The sequence below is a fragment of the Hyla sarda genome, chromosome 2, assembly GCF_029499605.1.
Source record: "Hyla sarda isolate aHylSar1 chromosome 2, aHylSar1.hap1, whole genome shotgun sequence".
NCBI lineage: Eukaryota > Metazoa > Chordata > Amphibia > Anura > Hylidae > Hyla > Hyla sarda.
The window spans coordinates 141709732-141724728 of record NC_079190.1 but is presented as its reverse complement, the minus strand read 5'-3'; the positions used below and the strand labels follow the sequence as shown (position 1 = coordinate 141724728).

The 14997-nt window shown below is 44.3% G+C and overlaps 2 protein-coding genes across 5 annotated transcripts in view; one reads left to right on the top strand and one right to left on the bottom strand.

Annotated features, from left to right (window-relative positions):
- PIBF1 (progesterone immunomodulatory binding factor 1) overlaps positions 1-446 on the bottom strand; it is a 233321-nt gene extending 232875 nt beyond the window's left edge. Inside the window, exon 1 of one of the 2 annotated variants that reach the window (XM_056555507.1) lies at positions 425-446. The gene's annotated coding sequence lies outside the window, so the exon portion shown is untranslated. Of the gene's footprint in view, positions 1-128; positions 188-424 lie in introns of those variants that run through there. The other variant, XM_056555506.1, reaches the window with a different exon arrangement.
- DIS3 (DIS3 homolog, exosome endoribonuclease and 3'-5' exoribonuclease) overlaps positions 221-14997 on the top strand; it is a 36832-nt gene continuing 22055 nt past the window's right edge. Inside the window, exons 1-7 of one of the 3 annotated variants that reach the window (XM_056555505.1) lie at positions 221-474; positions 932-1164; positions 2669-2826; positions 4101-4294; positions 4713-4786; positions 11067-11234; positions 14748-14909. In XM_056555505.1, coding sequence (XP_056411480.1) covers positions 946-1164; positions 2669-2826; positions 4101-4294; positions 4713-4786; positions 11067-11234; positions 14748-14909 — 975 coding nt within the window. In that variant the 5' untranslated portion in view covers positions 221-474; positions 932-945. Of the gene's footprint in view, positions 638-931; positions 1165-2668; positions 2827-4100; positions 4295-4712; positions 4787-11066; positions 11235-14747; positions 14910-14997 lie in introns of all 3 variants that reach the window. The other 2 variants (XM_056555503.1, XM_056555504.1) reach the window with 2 other exon arrangements.

The window sequence follows — 14997 nt, the reverse complement described above, 5'->3', positions numbered from 1 at the left end:
CCAAAGTAATACAGCAGAAATTTGGTGACAGAACCCGGGCAGATATCTTCACTGACACAAAGCACCAGACTACAGAACAAGCGCTGTGTATATAAATATGTCATAAGTAATGTCCGCACACTACATACCCGGCTCCTCGAGCTCTCTGGCGCCTCTACACCCGCTTCACTGACCACAACACAACCGAACCGGCACACACTGCGCTTGCGCGCTAAAGCCCCGCCCACCTGTAGTTCTCTCTAAGGACTTTTCACTTTACTCACCCCTTATATGCAATATACGGCCACAAATCATAAAGACACACATTCTGCCTTATATATACTTTATTATGGATACTATTTGCTCCTTTATTCAATGACCTGGTGGAACTGTTTTAGATATTTCCCAGGTTTAATCCAACGATGCTAAGCAATACGCTACTTACTTCCGGGTTTGCGGATCACGCCTCGTTTTGAACTGCAGCGGGTTTGATTGGTTTGTATGTGACTGCTTCCTGTTTCTGCACGTGGGCACTGAGCATGCGTAGTACGGCACCGAAAGGAAACGTGTTTGCGGTGGCCAGATGTGGATGGTTTTATTTATTTTTTAAGGTAAAAGTGAAGCCTTGCAGCACGCGTGTGGTCAGGAGGCCAGCTGGGTGAGGGTGGGCTAGTACTGTGTACTCTGGGGCTAGTCTGCTTAGTGACAAGTGTGGGACATCACAGTGGTCCTCAGTAACAGTGCTGGGTCTCCGTGCCAGCTCCTGGAGCAGTGTTTCCCAACCAGGGTGCCTCCAGCTGTTGCAAAACTACAACTCCCAGCATACTGGATCTGGGAGTTGTAGTTTTGCAACAGCTGGAGGCACCCTGGTTGGGAAACAATGTCCAGGAGGCTCCCTGTGTGCAATGTATTGTGTCAGTTCTTGTTCCTTAATTCATTCTATTGTTTTTAGAACCAGCTAAGAACATGTTAAAGTCGAAGACATTTGTGAAGAAGACTCGCTCCGGCGGCATCTTAAAAGTTGTCAGAGAGCATTACCTGAGGGATGACATTACCTGCGGGTGCCATGGATGTGACCAGTGCCAGCAGGAGAGCCCTGTGCTGCAGATGGAGCCTGTGCTGCAGAGCACTCTGTGTGATGCCCCCCACTACATCCTGCCTGACACTAATGTACTACTGCACCAGGTAACAAGGCCTTATGGTGCCACCTCTTATGCATCTGTTCTAACAAGACATGGAATGGAAACCTGCATGACCAAGAACAGCATAGTTTAAGGGGGTTAAATTAAATGGGCACTGTTTCATTAAGAAACCTTTGACCTGTCACAGAAACGTGAAAAGTTTTATCAGTCAGGAGATCAGAGCTGACACCCCCACTGATCAGGAGAATAAGTGTACATTAGTGTGCTTTACTTCCAGGCTTTCTGTCTTGCCCCATAACCTTATAATGGAGCAGGAAAACAAAGATCACTGAGAGACAGGGAGTAAAGTGTTATACCATGCACTTATTCCTGCCCCTTCTCAGTGCTCAGAGGGGGTCTGAGTACTGAGACCCTGAGCAATTAAAAACTTTTGACACTTTTAAGGCTATCCACAGATTAGAAGAAAACCCCCTCTGATCAGTGGAAATCCAACCGTTGGGATCCCCCATAATCGTAAGAACATTGGTCACCAAGTGAATGAATTGGTAGCATGCTTGCTTAGTAAATGGAGCATTGACCAGGTGTGCAGACTGCTGCTCCATTTACTCAGGGGACATTTGACCTCTGTTCTTGTAATTAGTGTGGGTCCCAATAATCAGCTTTCTCCTCTATCCCCTGGAAAGGGTTTAACTTTTAATCTTAAATCGACCTTTTTAATGTCCCAGACTCTCCTGAGATATAATTGACAGCTATAGCGCCCAGTTAGGATACCACAGGGGATGTCAGTCACAGCTGAGAGGAGGATCTAGAAAAGCTTTCAATATAGTTCAGGACATATAAGCAGAAGATCTTTGGTGTTGACAGGAACATTTATACAATATTTTTCTGTCAGGTAAACTGCACCACCAAAACCACAGACATTGTTCCATTTCCTGCTGTGACCTTTTTATAGGGCTCTCAGGAGTTTTAATGATTTGGACGTGTGGGCAGATTGCCTTCGATATTCTCTAAATATCTTCTGAATATTAGGTTAAATGCTGTACAGTTCAAAGGGGTACTCCAGTGGGGAAAAAAAATTCTAATCAACTGGTGCAAGAAAGTTAAACAGATTTGTCAATTACTTCTATACAAAAATATTGATCTTTTCAGTACTTATCAGCTGCTGTATGCTGCAGAGGAAGTTGCGTAGTTATATTCTGTCTGACCAAAATGCTCTCTGCTGACACCTCTGTCCATGTCAGGAACTGTCAAGCAGGAACAAATCCCCATAGCAAACCTCTCCTGCTCTGGACAGTTCCTGACATAGAAAGAAGTGTCAGCAGAGAGAACTGTGGTCAGACAGGACATAACTATACAACTTCATCTAGAGCATACAGCAGTTTATAAGTACTGAAAGGATTAAGATTTTAAATAGAAGTAATTTCAAAATCTGTTTAACTTTCTGGCACCAGTTGATTTGAAAAAAATGTTTTCCACCGAAGTACCCCGTTTATGTTTCTTATTCTCTCTAATTTTTGAAAATCTTTTTTCTGTACCTCTGTGTTTAGATTGACATCCTTGAGGATCCTGTGATGCAGAATGTCATCTTATTGCAGACTGTTCTTCAGGAAGTGAGGAGTCGTAGTGCACCAGTATACAAGAGAATAAGAGATTTGACTAATGATCAAGAAAAGTATTTCTATACATTCACTAATGAACACCATCGGTAATTCTAAATAACTATTGCTGTATTGAGCCATTGATTTAATGTTTTTTTCCTCCCCACTGATGAGTGACATTGTCAGTCTATTCCTCTAGAATTATTATTACTACTATTATTACTACAAATAATATTACTCTTACTGTTGATGACAAATTTTACATCATATAATTAAGCTGGTTACCATGCCCAGATGACCACCTGTTCATCTGTGACATTGTAGTAAATAAGTTTTAAGTGTCCCGTGTAGTATACTTATTAGGTTTTAGTAGTAATTTGTGCATGTGGAATCCCGAAGTAGTCACTGCACCCTGCGCCGTAATCACGCCTATTTAAGTGTAAATGAATGCCTGACTTGATCCCAAAGGTCTCGTGCAGGCTCAGAAGTCCCCTCATGCCCAGGGTTAGCACTGCCACTGGGCTTGCAAGAGATTTTAGTAAAGAACAGTGACACTGGTCATTCGCAGGCTGTCAATCACTCCTGAATAGGCATGATTAGAGCCTGAATAGGCGTGATAACAGCCTGGGGTGCAATGACTACTTTGGGATGCCATACATAATTAGCATACTGCGCAGGATACTTCTAAAGCTCATTTTCTAGACTGTCGCACACATGCTTATTATTGTTTATTATTTGTGCACTACACTACTGAGGGAAAGTGATACAATAATACAAAAGGGCAGAGCTGGATCATTTTACTCTGCTGTACCATCAGCAGAATACAGGCCATGGATTACTGCAGTGTGTAATGTTTGTGGAATAGCATGTAGAGGTTGTCAAAAAGAAAGATTCTTATAATAGAAATGTTAGGGAATCAACATATTGCATTTCTTTAAAATACAAGTAAAGGCTCCTTAAATGTGAACCTACAATTCATACATTGGCTAAAATTGTTCAATAAAGTTTAGCTTACATGGTAGGGTCACAAGTAGCACATCCGCAGCGTATTTCACACTGTAAATGCGCCAACACCAGCCACTAGAGCAAGCTCCTGCTGCGGCCAGGTAGCCCTGTGTGTCTGTAGCAAATCTGCAGCAGGAAATCTGCTACTAAGACCACACCCATAGGGCTACCCAGCCACAACAGGGAGCTTGCTCTAATGACTGGCGTCAGCGCAGCCCGAAATGTGTGACCCTACCCTCAATGTTTATTTTTCAAATAAAGATTAGGCAATTTATAATGAGGTAAATAAAATTATCCCTAGATTGAGGTTATCAGTATATTGAATAATCACACGAGTGATAAATTATGTGTTTTAATTTGTATTTGTACATCACAGGGAAACCTATATAGAACAAGAACAGGGGGAAAATGCTAATGATCGAAATGACAGAGCAATTCGTACAGCAGCAAAATGGTATAATAAACATTTGCAGAAATCTGCAAATCTTAAAAACCTGCAAGTACTATTAATAACAAATGACCGCGGCAACAAAGAGAAGGCAGTGGAGGAAGGAATTGTAGCATTTACATGTAAGTTATTATTTAGTGTGCGTTTGCATTATGTGCTTTACTTTAAAAATGCTCTATATCATTGAATTGTTCTGCTTTCCTTAGAATGTGCCTACAAATTCAGGTAACTCGGGTAAGACAATAAGCTGTCCTCTGTTTACATGGGGATTAGTACTTTTTCTGCCCATTATATAACTTGTACAGATTTTTAATCCGTGCAGCCAAACATGGTGTCTGCTATACACTTCATATACAGAAGATGGGGCCCTGCTTGCTATGCCTCTAGCACATCCTCCGAAGTAGTAGCTGCATGAAGGAAATTATAGAACAGCACTGGGGCAACATATCATATTTACCTGTCCTGAAATTAGATTACATCACATTTCAAAATTTAAATGTGAAAATTTGTTATACATTTTTTATTTTTTATATATTTTAGGTGAAGAATACATTAAAAGTTTGATTGCTAATCCTGAACTTGTGGATCGTCTTGCTTGTGTGTCTGATGAGAAGGTAAACAGTCAGTATAAGTGTGAAGTTTATTTTCTTAAAACCTATAATTGTCCAATTCATTATTTAACTTTGAGCTCCGTAAAATTCTATATCAATGTTACCTGCCTCACTAGACCTGGTTCAGAGTCCATAAACCAGTGAAGAAGTATAAAATGTAGAACAAAGCACTCCAAAGGACTTACATGAACCTTCTGTATTATATCAGAAACCTTTAAAGGGGTACTCCACTGTTAGACATGTTATCCCTCGCTGGGGACCCCCGCGATCCCCCCCCCCCCCCCTGCAGCAGCCCGATACCTCAGCTGCCCAGAGCTAAGTTTTCTCAGAGCGCTTCAGGGAACGGGGCATTGTGATGTCATGCCCCGCCCTCTCAATACAAGTCTATGGGAGGGAGCGTGACACCCCTTCCATAGACTTGCATTGAGGGGGGTGGACCTGATGTCACGAGGGGCGGGGAAGTGACGTCACGATGCCCCGTCCCCTGTACTGCCCTTCATCAGTCTAGGAGAAAACTTACCTCCGGGTTGCTGAGGTCCCGGCTGCTGCAGGGGGATAGGGGATAAGATGTCTAACAGCGGAGTTCCCCGTTGAACTTTCCGCTTATGGGAGCCTTTCTCAAGCTTGATCTGTTGACCTGAAATGTAGCATGTTTAAGGTTCACAAAATTTTGGAGTGCTATCTTCAACATTTTTTACTTGACCTATGATGTCTTTCTTGGCAATGATGTCCCATGTATCTAGATTGTGGGCTGGGGTTTGGCATTCTTAGCGCTACATAAGGGACATCACTGCTGACTTTCTGATACAGGGCATGAGCAGGTATTTCTGCCAGTGATTAAAGGGGTACCCCAGTGGGGGAAAAAAATGTTTCTCCGTCTGCTCCATTGGGGGACACAGGGACCGTGGTATATCTTGCTGCCACTAGGCAACAAAAAGAAAGTTTGCCCCTCCTGGCAGGATATACCCCGCCTACAGGCTCTGAGCTAATCAGTTTTAGCTTAGTGTCTGTACTTTCTTATTTTTTCGTTTAGGGACGTGTTTCTAGATTTTTTTCCCTCCCTTTTCTCTCTGTCTCGCTCTCTCTGTCTCTCTCTTTGTCTCTGTGTCTCTCTCCCTCTCTGTGGCTCTCTGTCTTCTGGCTCTTCTCCGGAATCCAGAGCTCGGGACAGGCGCTCCCCTCATCGGTCTCGCTCCTCCTCCCCGGCCCCCCAGCAGCACCCCTGCTCTAGGGGTCGCTCTCCTGGTCGCCGCCCTAGGTCTCCAGATCTACATGCCAGGTCCACCTTGACTTCATCTAAGGCTTCCTCCACCCGCTCCCATTCTACTGGGGAGCTGGAAGATGAGGCATCTGGTTCTGCCTCTGAAATGAACAAGTGTGTCAGACATGGTGAACAATTTGCTTTCAGCCATCAGGGACACCTTTCACCTAGAGGACCCTGTAACGTCGAACACAGCTCCAGAAGTTTCCTTCCATCGCTCCCATTGCTCTCATAAGGTATACAGCTCTCATGCTGAATTTGACACCTTGATAGAAGCATCCATACAAATGCAAGGAACTAAGATGGTTTAGGCACAGTTTCCCTTTGCCCAGGACCTAATTGCAAAATGGACGACACCGCCTGCTGTGGATCCTCCGGTTTCCCGTCTGTCAAAATCGACTTCTCTACCATTGGCGGATGCAGCCTCCTTTAAGGATCCAGCGGACAAATGGATTGAGAATCTGGGCAGGTTTGTCTTTTTAAGCGTCGGGTTCATCCTTGCTTCCTGCTTTCGCTTCTGCTTGGGTGTCCAAAGCCCTTTCTGTTTGGGCTTCCCAGCTCTGCCAGGGCATTTTGTCTGGGGCCCCCTCAGAAGATTTGGCAGATCTTGCACTTCAACTCTCCAATGCTGGAGACTACTTGTGCTTCCTTAGAGTCTGCCCATTGTATGTCTTTTGCTACAGGTAACCTTGGGGCGATTCGTCGCTCTATGTGGCTGAAGGCTTGGGACGCCGATGCCGCTTGTAAGAAGTCTCTGAAGGAACTTCTGTACTCCAGCAGCCGGCTCTTCGGAGAAAGCCTGGACGAGATTATCTCCAAGGCTACTGGAGGTAAGAGCTCCATACTACCGCAGAGTCCCGCTGGAAGTCGACCTCCTTTTGGCTCGGGTCGGGCAGCCAGGCCGGCACCCTCAAAGGATAGGACGATCCCTTTCTTCAAGGCACGCCCTTCCTGGAAGTCGGATAACCGTTTCAGGCACCCGTAAGCCTCCCTCCGAGAATTATTTTTGGGTGGGAGGTCGTTTGTCCCTGTTCCGGGATGTTTGGCTGGCTCAGGTGCAGGACTCTTGGGTCCGAGATGTCGTTTCCGACGGCTATCGGATCGAGTTTGCTTCCTTTCCAAGGGACCGCTTTTTTGTTCTCGACCTCCTCGTTTTCCTTCCTTGGCGGCGGCTTTTCTGGTCACACTTCGGACCAGTTCCTCCCAGTGAGTGTTTTTCAAGGTTCTACTCAAATCTTTGCTTCGTCCCAAAAATAGGGGTCTCCGTCCGCCCTCCCCTGGATCTGAAGCTCCTCAACCGCCACCTACTCCTGCGTCATTTCCGTATGGAGTCTCTCGGTTCTGTGGTGGCGTCCAGCGTGTGGCCCTTCCCTTTACCAAGGTCCTGGCATCCTTTGAGCCTGGGGTGTGTCCGTGATCCTTTACTTAGACGACGACCTGATCAAGGCTCCAACCAGGGCCTAGAATCAGGAGTCTCCTACTCACTCTACAGACCTTGTCTAGTTTCAGCTGGGTGATCAACCAGGGAAAGTCCAACCAGACTCCCACCCAGTCCCTGATCTTTTTTGGGAACTCCAGTTTGACATGTCAGCTGCCCGGGTCTGGCTTCCGCTTGACAAACGCCGCTCTCTGTCAGAAGGTGTTCGCCTTCTCCGTTGTCCCGTTCGTTTCCATTCCATTCTGCATGGAAGTCCTGGGTCAGATGGTGGTGGCCATGGAAGCCATCCTCTTTGCCCAGTCTCATTATCGCCCTCTTCAGCTGGCCCTTCTGTCCATGGTGGACAAGTCTCCGCTTTCCCTCGATCACAGGATTCTTCTTCCGGATTCCTCAGTCCTTCCTGTGGTGGCTCTAGTCTCCTTTTCTTCGGTAGGGACGGTTCTTCATGCCCAATCACTGGCAGGTCATCACGATGGACGCCAGTCTCAGTGATTGGGGGGGCGGATTGAGCTTTCCGGGTTCGGACGGTCCAGGTCCGTTGGTCCTGTCAGGAAGCTCTTCTCCCCATCAACATTCTGTAACTTTGAGCAATTTACCTTTTGCCTCCTCCATTGGGAGCGCCTTCTTCAGAACTGTCCAGTTCGGGTCCAGTCAGACAACTCCACGGCTGTGGCAAATGTCGATCGCCAGAGCTGCACTCGCAGCCCCGCAGTGATGTCCGAGGTCTCCAGGATCCTGCTCTGGGCGGAATTCAAAGTTCCCTCCATCTCGGCGATTCACATTCTAGGAACAGAAATATGCAACCTCTGGGGGACTCTAGACGTAGACTTATTTGCGTCTCGCCACAACCAGAAAGTCCCGCGATCCTCTGGCCGTGGACGCCTTAGTGATCCCCTGGTCGCACTTCGTCTTCCCCTATCTCTTCCCTCCTCTTCCTCTCCTTCCAAGGGTCCTTAGGAAGCTTAAAGCGGAGGCAGTCTCCGCCATTCTCGTGGCTTCGGACTGGCCCAGACGAGCGTGGTACACAGAAGTCGTTCACCTAGTGGCTGACATGCCACTGCGTCTCCCAGTTCATCCCGACCTGCTCTCTCAGGGTCCCCTTTGCCACCCCAATTTACTGTCACTGCATTTGACGGCGTGGCGGTTTAAACCGCGGTTCTGAGTGCCAGAGGGTTCTCTTCCCCAAGTGATCCGCACAATGATCAGGGCTCGTAAGCCCTCATCTGCAAATATTTATCACCATACTTGGCGGTCTTACTTTCACTGGTGTTAATCTCAAACATTCTCTCCAGTTGTCCTCTCCCTTCCACGCCATCTTTCACAATCTGGGCTGGAGCAATACTTGGCTCTCAGTTCCCTTAACTGAGGATGTCTACTCTCGCCATTCTTTTTTTGCGCCCCCTGGCATCTGGTCCTCACATCCGCTGTTTTCTGCAAGGCGCAGCTCATGTAGCTCCGCCATACAGATCCCCTACTCTCCCATGGGATCTGAATCTGGTTCTCAGTGCCTTACATGGTGCTCCCTTTGAACCTCTCTGGGACGTTCCTCTTTGCGTCCTTTCCTGGAAAGTGGCCTTTCCCATTGCGGTCACTTCCATCAGGAGAGTTTCTGAGCTAGCGGCTATCTTCTGCCGTTCCCCCTACTTGGTCCTGCACAAGACAAAGTAGTTTTCCGACTGATCTCCACCTTTTTTTTTACCTTTTACTTTTTTTCACCTAAATGAGGATGTTGTCCTCCCGTCCTTCTGCCCAGCTTAATCCCATCCCAGGGAGCATTTGCTTCACTGTCTTAATGGGCTGTTCGGACCTACCTTTCGGTCACTTCATCTTTACGGCAGTGTGGCTCATTCTTTGTGCCTCTGGAGGGTCGTTGGAAGGGACTTCCTGTTTCAAAGGCGACCATTTCACGGCGGATCCGTTCTGCCATCTTGGAAGCCTACCGATGCAAAGGGAAGACTCCGCCTTTCCGGGTCTCTGCTCATTCCACTTGATCCATCGGGGCCTCCTGGGCTCTCCGCAATAGGGCTGTAAGTCTGTAAGGCGGCCACTTGGTCGTCCTTACCCAATTTTTACGAAATTTTACCGCGTGCACACTTTTGCGTCTGCTGACGCCAACTTGGGTCGTAAGGCGTTGCACATGGCTGTGGCCCAGCCTTACACCTGAGTTGCTTGGGTTCTCTCCCACCCTGGGGATTGCTTTGTATTGTCCCACGGTCTCTGTGTCCCCCAATGGAGCTGAAAAGTATATGTTTTTTATGCTTACTGTAAAATCTTTCTCTGAGGATCCATTGGGGGACACAGCACCCACCCATTTATTCTGGTGTCTTTGGTTCAGTTATCTGTCCGGGGCTTGGTTGTGTGTGTTTATATATATATTTTTTTTCTTTTTTTTTTTCTTCTGTGGTTCCCTGAGACGTTGCTGTTTTTTTCTTTCCCTGTTGGTCCTCTCCTACTACTTTGGGACTAAACTGATAAGTTCAGAGCCTGTAGGTGGGGTATATCCTGCCTGGATGGGCCGACTTTGTTTTTGTTGCTTAGTGTCAGCCTCCTAATGGCAGCAAGATATACCCACGGTCTCTGTGTCCCCCAGTGGATCCTCCGAGAAAAAGATTTTATGGTCGGCATAAAAAAATCTACTTTTTCAAATAATCTGTTGCCAGAAAATTATACTGGTTTATTAATTACTTTAATTTAAAACTCTCAATGTGACCAGTACTTATCAGCTGCTGTATACTACAGAGAAAGTTGTGTAGTTCTTTCCAGTCTGACTACAGTGCTCTCTGCTGCAACCTCTGTCTGTGTCAGAAACTGTTTAGAGCAGAAAATGTTTGCTTTGGGGATTTGCTTCTACTGTGGACAGTTGCTGACATGGACAGAGGTGTCAACAGAGAGCATTGTGTTCAGACTGGAAATAACTACACAACTTTATCTGTAGTATACAGCAACTGATAAATACTGGAAGGATTAAGATTTTTAAATAGTAATAATTTACAAATCTGTATAACTTTCTGGCACCAGTTGATCTCAAAACATTTGTTTTCCACCGGAGTACCCCTTTAAGAGCAGTGGTGACATGTTGTATAGAGGCACTTCATTGCTGCATTCATGTAAGGACTAAAGCAGTGGTGCTAAACATAACATTCATTAAAAAGCAGAGCATTGCTTTTTTGTTTGTTTTTAACTTAAGTAAATTGGTAAGGGTTAATGTATAACCAGAATTTCAGTTTTAATCTACTGCTTACAGGATCTGAATTTAACTATACTTAGAAACGTTTCTAGTCTAAAGTGCATCTTATATGGTTATGTTGCTTTAGTATACTAGTGTTGGGATCCAACTAAAAACATTGCCCACTGGTTGCCTATGACCAGCTTGTGTTTACCATAGTACATATTCTGCAGATGGTTAGATTTACATTTTTTACTTGTTTCTATATGTGGTTTTATTTGATAAACCGTATATATCTATATTTCATGCATGCTCTGAGAGGCCGTCATAGATTGATTTTCGTGGCATTTTCCAGTGAACCGTTTGCTGTACTGTGGGAAATGCATTCCATACTGATAGCATTATTGTCTTTTCTCAGAATGATATAGAAAATGGAAGAATAATTTTTTCAGAGCATCTTCCCCTGTCAAAATTACAACAAGGTATAAAATCAGGAATTTATCTTCAAGGGACTTACAGGGCAAGCAGAGATAACTTTCTGGAGGCCACAGTCTGGGTTCATGGAGATTCTGAGGAGAACAAAGAGGTAAGTAGACTGTTTACTACAAAGAGAATTTGGCCTTAAGATACTTTATGTCTTAACTTATCAGTCTTTGTAAAATTAATGACCTGTTTCTGTGTATACAGTCTGTTGTTGTCCTAATTCTTTGGCCAATTTTTACCTTATGGAAACAGATAATTTTTTATAACTATTTTTCACCCAGGCCCTCCTGCTGTTAAAAAACTACAGATCCCAGCATGCTCAGACAGCCTTTGAGACCATATGTTTACAGGTCGGAATTTCCGTGCGGAATTCCGCACAGAGATTCCGCAGCAGCAGAGTCCCATTGTATTCAATGGGATTCTGCTGTACTGTGCACATGGTGAAATTTCATGTCAGACGTTTCTAGTGCAGCAATTCTGATTCCGCTCTCCGCAGAAAGAATGAACCTGTCCATCCTTTCTGCTGCAGACTCCACACAGAATGCATTGCTGTCTATGAGACTGCGCATTCCCGTGCATTCCTAGCACTAGCACATTATACTGGCTCCCACAGCATGCGGAATGTCTTTTCCGTCACCTTTCGACGTGTGAACATATGGAAACTCTAAATCTATGGAAACCAGGTAATTGGTTCTGAGGCCCCAAAATGTCATCCAAAAATAGGAAAAAGCGAGGATTACAGAAAAATAAGTAGATAACTAATATAGATAAAGCAAGTCCTTACATATAAAGGTAAGAAAGAGCTGCAGAAAGCTGTAAATCACTGTCTATGTAGAGGACAGGAGCTTCTTCAGGGTCCTATACAGTACCCATTGTTTCCCCAAAAAAGTAAAATGGATCCACCCTCACCTGGTGTCCAAAGGAGCAGCTAACCCCGGCACATGTAAATAGTACATAACATGTAATACCCCCCTGTACTGTAGGGAGGCGCTACAAGACAGACAGTCAGTGCATGCAATTCAGTAATACAGGGGGTTTACCATTAAAATGCCCATTCTAATTGGTCGGATCTTCCAGCCGTTCACACAGATCTGGACTGTCCGTAGCATTGTATGGTGTCAAGTTACAATGGTCCAGAAAAGACCATTGCATGTTGAAGGACCAAATAGTTGTGTGTCACCATATTCTGTGGTGCCATAACTAGAAATGTAAAGCTTTTTGAGGGTTTGTTTTTGTGGGACAAGCTAAATTTATCTTTATCATTTTTGGAGTGCATATGACTTTTAATAATTTGTATTCTATTTTTGGCTGGTAGTAAGACTGAATAAAAGAAACTGGCTTATTTTTGTCATTCTTTCTAATGACGGCATGTGGCAATCTTGGCTCATTTTGTTTCTTGACATATCTTGACTGTTTATTACTGTTGGCTGTCAGTACAAATTGCGTGATTTTAGCTCCTGAGCCCATGCTATGCAAGCGCCATACATGTAGATCACTTTATGCTAATGACCTTCCCAATGCTATAATAAATATACAGTCATGGCCGTAAATTTGGGCACCCCTGAAATTTTCACAGAAAAGGATTGCAGTAACACATGTTTTACTATACACATGTTTATTTCTAGAGATGAGCGAACTTACAGTAAATTCGATTCGTCACGAACTTCTCGGCTCGGCAGTTGATGACTTATCCTGCATAAATTAGTTCAGCTTTCAGGTGCTCCGGTGGGCTGAAAAAGGTGGATACAGTCCTAGGAAAGAGTCTCCTAGGACTGTATCCACCTTTTCCAGCCCACCGGAGCACCTGAAAGCTGAACTAATTTATGCAGGATAAGTCATCAACTGCCGAGCCGAGAAGTTCGTGACTAATCGAATTTACTGTAAGTTCACTCATCTCTATTTATTTCCTTTTGTGTGTATTGGAACTAAACCAAAAAAAGGGAGGAAAAAAAGCAAATTGGACATAATGTCACACCATACTCCAAAAATGGGCTTGACTAAACTATTGGCACCCTTTCAAAATTGTGGAAAAATAAGATTCTTTCAAGCATGTGATGCTTCTATAAAATCATCTGGGGCAAGTAACAGGTGAGGGCAATATAAAAATCACACCTGAAAGCAGATAAAAAGGAGAGAAGTTCACTTACTCTTTGCATTGTGTGTCACACTAAGCATGGACAACAGAAAGAGGAGAAGAGAACTGTCTGAGGACATGAGAACCGAAATTGTGGGAAAATATCAACAATCTCAAGGTTACAAGTCCATCTCCAGAGATCTAGGTTAGCTGTTGTCCACAGTGTGCAACATTATCAAGAAGTTTGCAACCCATGGCATTGTAGCTAATCTCCCTGGGCTTGGACAGAAAATAAAAATTGATGAAGGGTGTCAACGCAGGATAGTCCAGATGGTGGATAAGCAGCCCCAAACAAGTTCCAAAGAAATTCAAGCTGTCCTGCAGGCTCAGGGAGCATCAGTGTCAGCGCAAACTATCCGTTGACATTTAAATGAATTGAAATGTAAGGCAGGAGACCCAGGAGGACCCCACTGCTGACACAGAGACCTAAAAAAAAGCAAGACTACATTTTGCCAAAATGAACTTGAGTAAGCCAAAATCCTTCTGGGAAAACGTCTTGTGGACAGATGAGACCAAGATAGAGCTTTTTGGTAAAGCACATAATTCTACTGTTTTACCGAAAACAGAATGAAGCCTACAAAGAAAAGAACACAGTACCTACAGTGAAATATGGTGAAGGTTAAATTATGTTTTGGGGTTGTTTTTGCTGCCTCTGGCACTGGGTGCCTTGAATGTGTGCAAGGCATCATGAAATCTGAGGATTACCAACGGATTTTGGGTCACACTGTACAGCCCAGTGTCAGAAAGCTGGGTTTGCATCCGAGATCTTGGGTCAAAAAGCACCCAGAAATGGATGGCAACAAAGCTCTGGAGTGTTCTGAAGAGGCCAGCAATGAGTCCAGATCTAAATCCCATTGAACACCTGTGGAGAGATCTTAAAATTGCTGTTGGGAAAAGGCGCCTTTCCAAAAAGAGAGACCTGGAGCAGTTTGCAAAGGAAGAGTGGTCCAACATTCCGGCTGAGAGGCGTAAGAAGCTTATTGATGGTTATAGGAAGCGACTGGTTTCAGTTATTTTTCCAAAGGGCGTGCAACCAAATATTAAGTTAAGGGTGACAATAATTTTGTCCAGCCCATTTTTGGAGTTTCGTGTGAGAAATACTTCATTTTCTAGAAAAATGTCCAACATTTACGGCCATATATATATGGTGCAGAGTGGGTAAGTGTTAATCGGTCGGTCACTGTGCTGACTGTGTGAGACTGCAAGACTCACCCTTACCCATGTACCCAATGTGCATTGTAAAGCACTTAATATTTAAATTTTTACCCCAAATTGTTGCACTGATGTTTTTTTGTTTTGTTTTTATCCAATGTATGAGGATATGTTAATCTGTAATGGGTCTACAATGACTTTTTTGTCATGTGTTTATTTTTATAAAAATGATGTGTATTTATTTATTTTTATAAAAATTTACTTTTACATTGGTTAAAAATGTGCACTGTGTTGACTTCACACATAACTATCCTTTATGAATTTTCCCAGATACTCCTTCAAGGGTTGCGAAACATTAACAGAGCTATGCATGAAGACATTGTCGCTGTACAGCTATTAGAAAAAGAGAATTGGGTGGCCCCATCTTCGGTGGTCTTGCAGGATGAAGGGGACAGTGATGATATAAACTCTGTAGAGGAAAAAGAAAAGCTGGTATAAAATTCTCTTTTAGACCTTCAGCACATGTTTCATTGGTTAATAATTGGTATTCTAATATTGTAAGTAGAAGTGCCCTGACTGT